The sequence below is a fragment of the Austrofundulus limnaeus genome, unplaced genomic scaffold (assembly GCF_001266775.1).
Source record: "Austrofundulus limnaeus strain Quisiro unplaced genomic scaffold, Austrofundulus_limnaeus-1.0 Scaffold511, whole genome shotgun sequence".
In the NCBI taxonomy this organism is placed as follows: Eukaryota; Metazoa; Chordata; class Actinopteri; order Cyprinodontiformes; family Rivulidae; genus Austrofundulus; species Austrofundulus limnaeus.
The window spans coordinates 344,157-345,822 of record NW_013952913.1 but is presented as its reverse complement, the minus strand read 5'-3'; the positions used below and the strand labels follow the sequence as shown (position 1 = coordinate 345,822).

Here is a 1,666-nt window from a genome sequence, read left to right as displayed (position 1 = left end):
AAATTACCCCGTCCGTGTTAAAATATATTTTTAAACTTTTAGTTTAAAAATTATAAAAACTTATGGTATAGGCAAGACCCTCCTGCGGTGGAGCAGTGGCTGAGCATTGTGGAAGAGATCTTCGTAATGGAGAAAATCACATATAGACTAAGATTGCAGGAGGACAAGTTTGTTGTTAAATGGGAAAAATGGAGCGACTGTAGACATAAGGAAAATGCCATTCTTGTATCCAGTTAAATATGGACACGGTTGTCTAACATTGTATATGAAGTTGAATGTATTGATGCCTCTCCACTGTATGTGTTCAGAAATGTTCAATAAAAAATAAGTATAAAAAAATTATAAAAACTGAATATCCAACAGTATTTTTACAGTCTTTATTTTACAGTTAAAATGTGTTTATTAAATAAAGTCTAATGTTACAACTAATCATGGATCCCTTCAAAATAAAAGGCGTTGTACCTCGGTGTCGGACAGCTCCTTCCACTGCGGCTGGCTGATGCCGATGGTGTCCAGCATTCTGGAGAACTTGAACCTGTTCTCGGCGCTGTCGATGAACTCGGGCGACGTTCCCAGGATGCGGCACTGCTGGCGATGCAGCGACATGGCGATGTTGTTGGGCAGCTGGCCCCCCATGGAGAGGATCACCCCTTCTGGGTTTTCTCTCTCATAGATATCCATCACCACCTGAGACCGACAAATATGTTTACCTCAGAATGAAAAAGACGGTTATAAAGATCTAAAACAAAGACACACACCTCAAAGGAGATCTCATCGAAGTACAGACGATCACACATGTCGTAATCTGTGCTGACCGTCTCTGGGTTGTAGTTCACCATGATTGTTTTATAACCCATCTGACAATGATAGAATACAAACATCCAAATATTCAATTTATTGGCTTCAGCTGTAAAAAATACAGCAAGAAACAGCATTGACTGTCCATCCTGACCGTCTCTTACCTTCCTGAGCTCCGTGATGCAGCCGACTGCGCACCAGTCGAACTCCACGCTGCTGCCGATGCGGTACACGCCCGAGCCGATCACCATGACGTGCTGCTCGCTGAAGCTCAGGTCRTCTTCAGAGCCGTGGTAGGTCAGGTACAGGTAGTTGGTGTGGGCGGGCCACTCGGCCGCCACCGTGTCGATCTGCTTCACGACAGGCAGGATGGACCAATCGTGACGCAGCTTTCGGACGGCCAACTCTGTGCTGCAAGACGGAAAGACAGATTTAACAACAGTGTAGGTTAAAATAATTGTAACCGTGATCCCGCTCTATTCAGCTTTGTTTTCTAACAGTTGGGACTGCAACTAACGATTATTTTAATAATCGATTTATCTGTCGATTAGTTTTCCATTAATCGGCCAAATCATTAAAACACTTAATACATAAATATAAGTAGATATAAATCAATTTAATTCTTGTATAAATTAGGGATGCAAGTTATTGATTAATGTGAAGTTGTCTGAAGTTGATTTATCTTAGACTGACTAATGATTTAATGATAAGCAGCCATTTTCTTAAAAACCAGAGTTTTTCATTGAATCATAAGGGTCTTTTCATAAAATGAAGGATTTTTTAAAAAAATATGTGACCCATCACATCGAAACGAGGATTAAGTCCAAAAGTTTTATATGGAGAAATATGCAAATATAGTGTTTTGACT

General features: G+C 40.5%; 1 protein-coding gene across 1 annotated transcript in view; it reads right to left on the bottom strand.

Moving 5' to 3' along the window:
• Positions 1-1,666, bottom strand: part of cad (carbamoyl-phosphate synthetase 2, aspartate transcarbamylase, and dihydroorotase) — a gene marked incomplete in the record, with an annotated part of 49,739 nt that overhangs the window by 25,461 nt on the left and 22,612 nt on the right. The window contains 3 exon segments of the mRNA XM_014025940.1: positions 463-687; positions 759-857; positions 963-1,209. Coding sequence (XP_013881394.1) covers positions 463-687; positions 759-857; positions 963-1,209 — 571 coding nt within the window.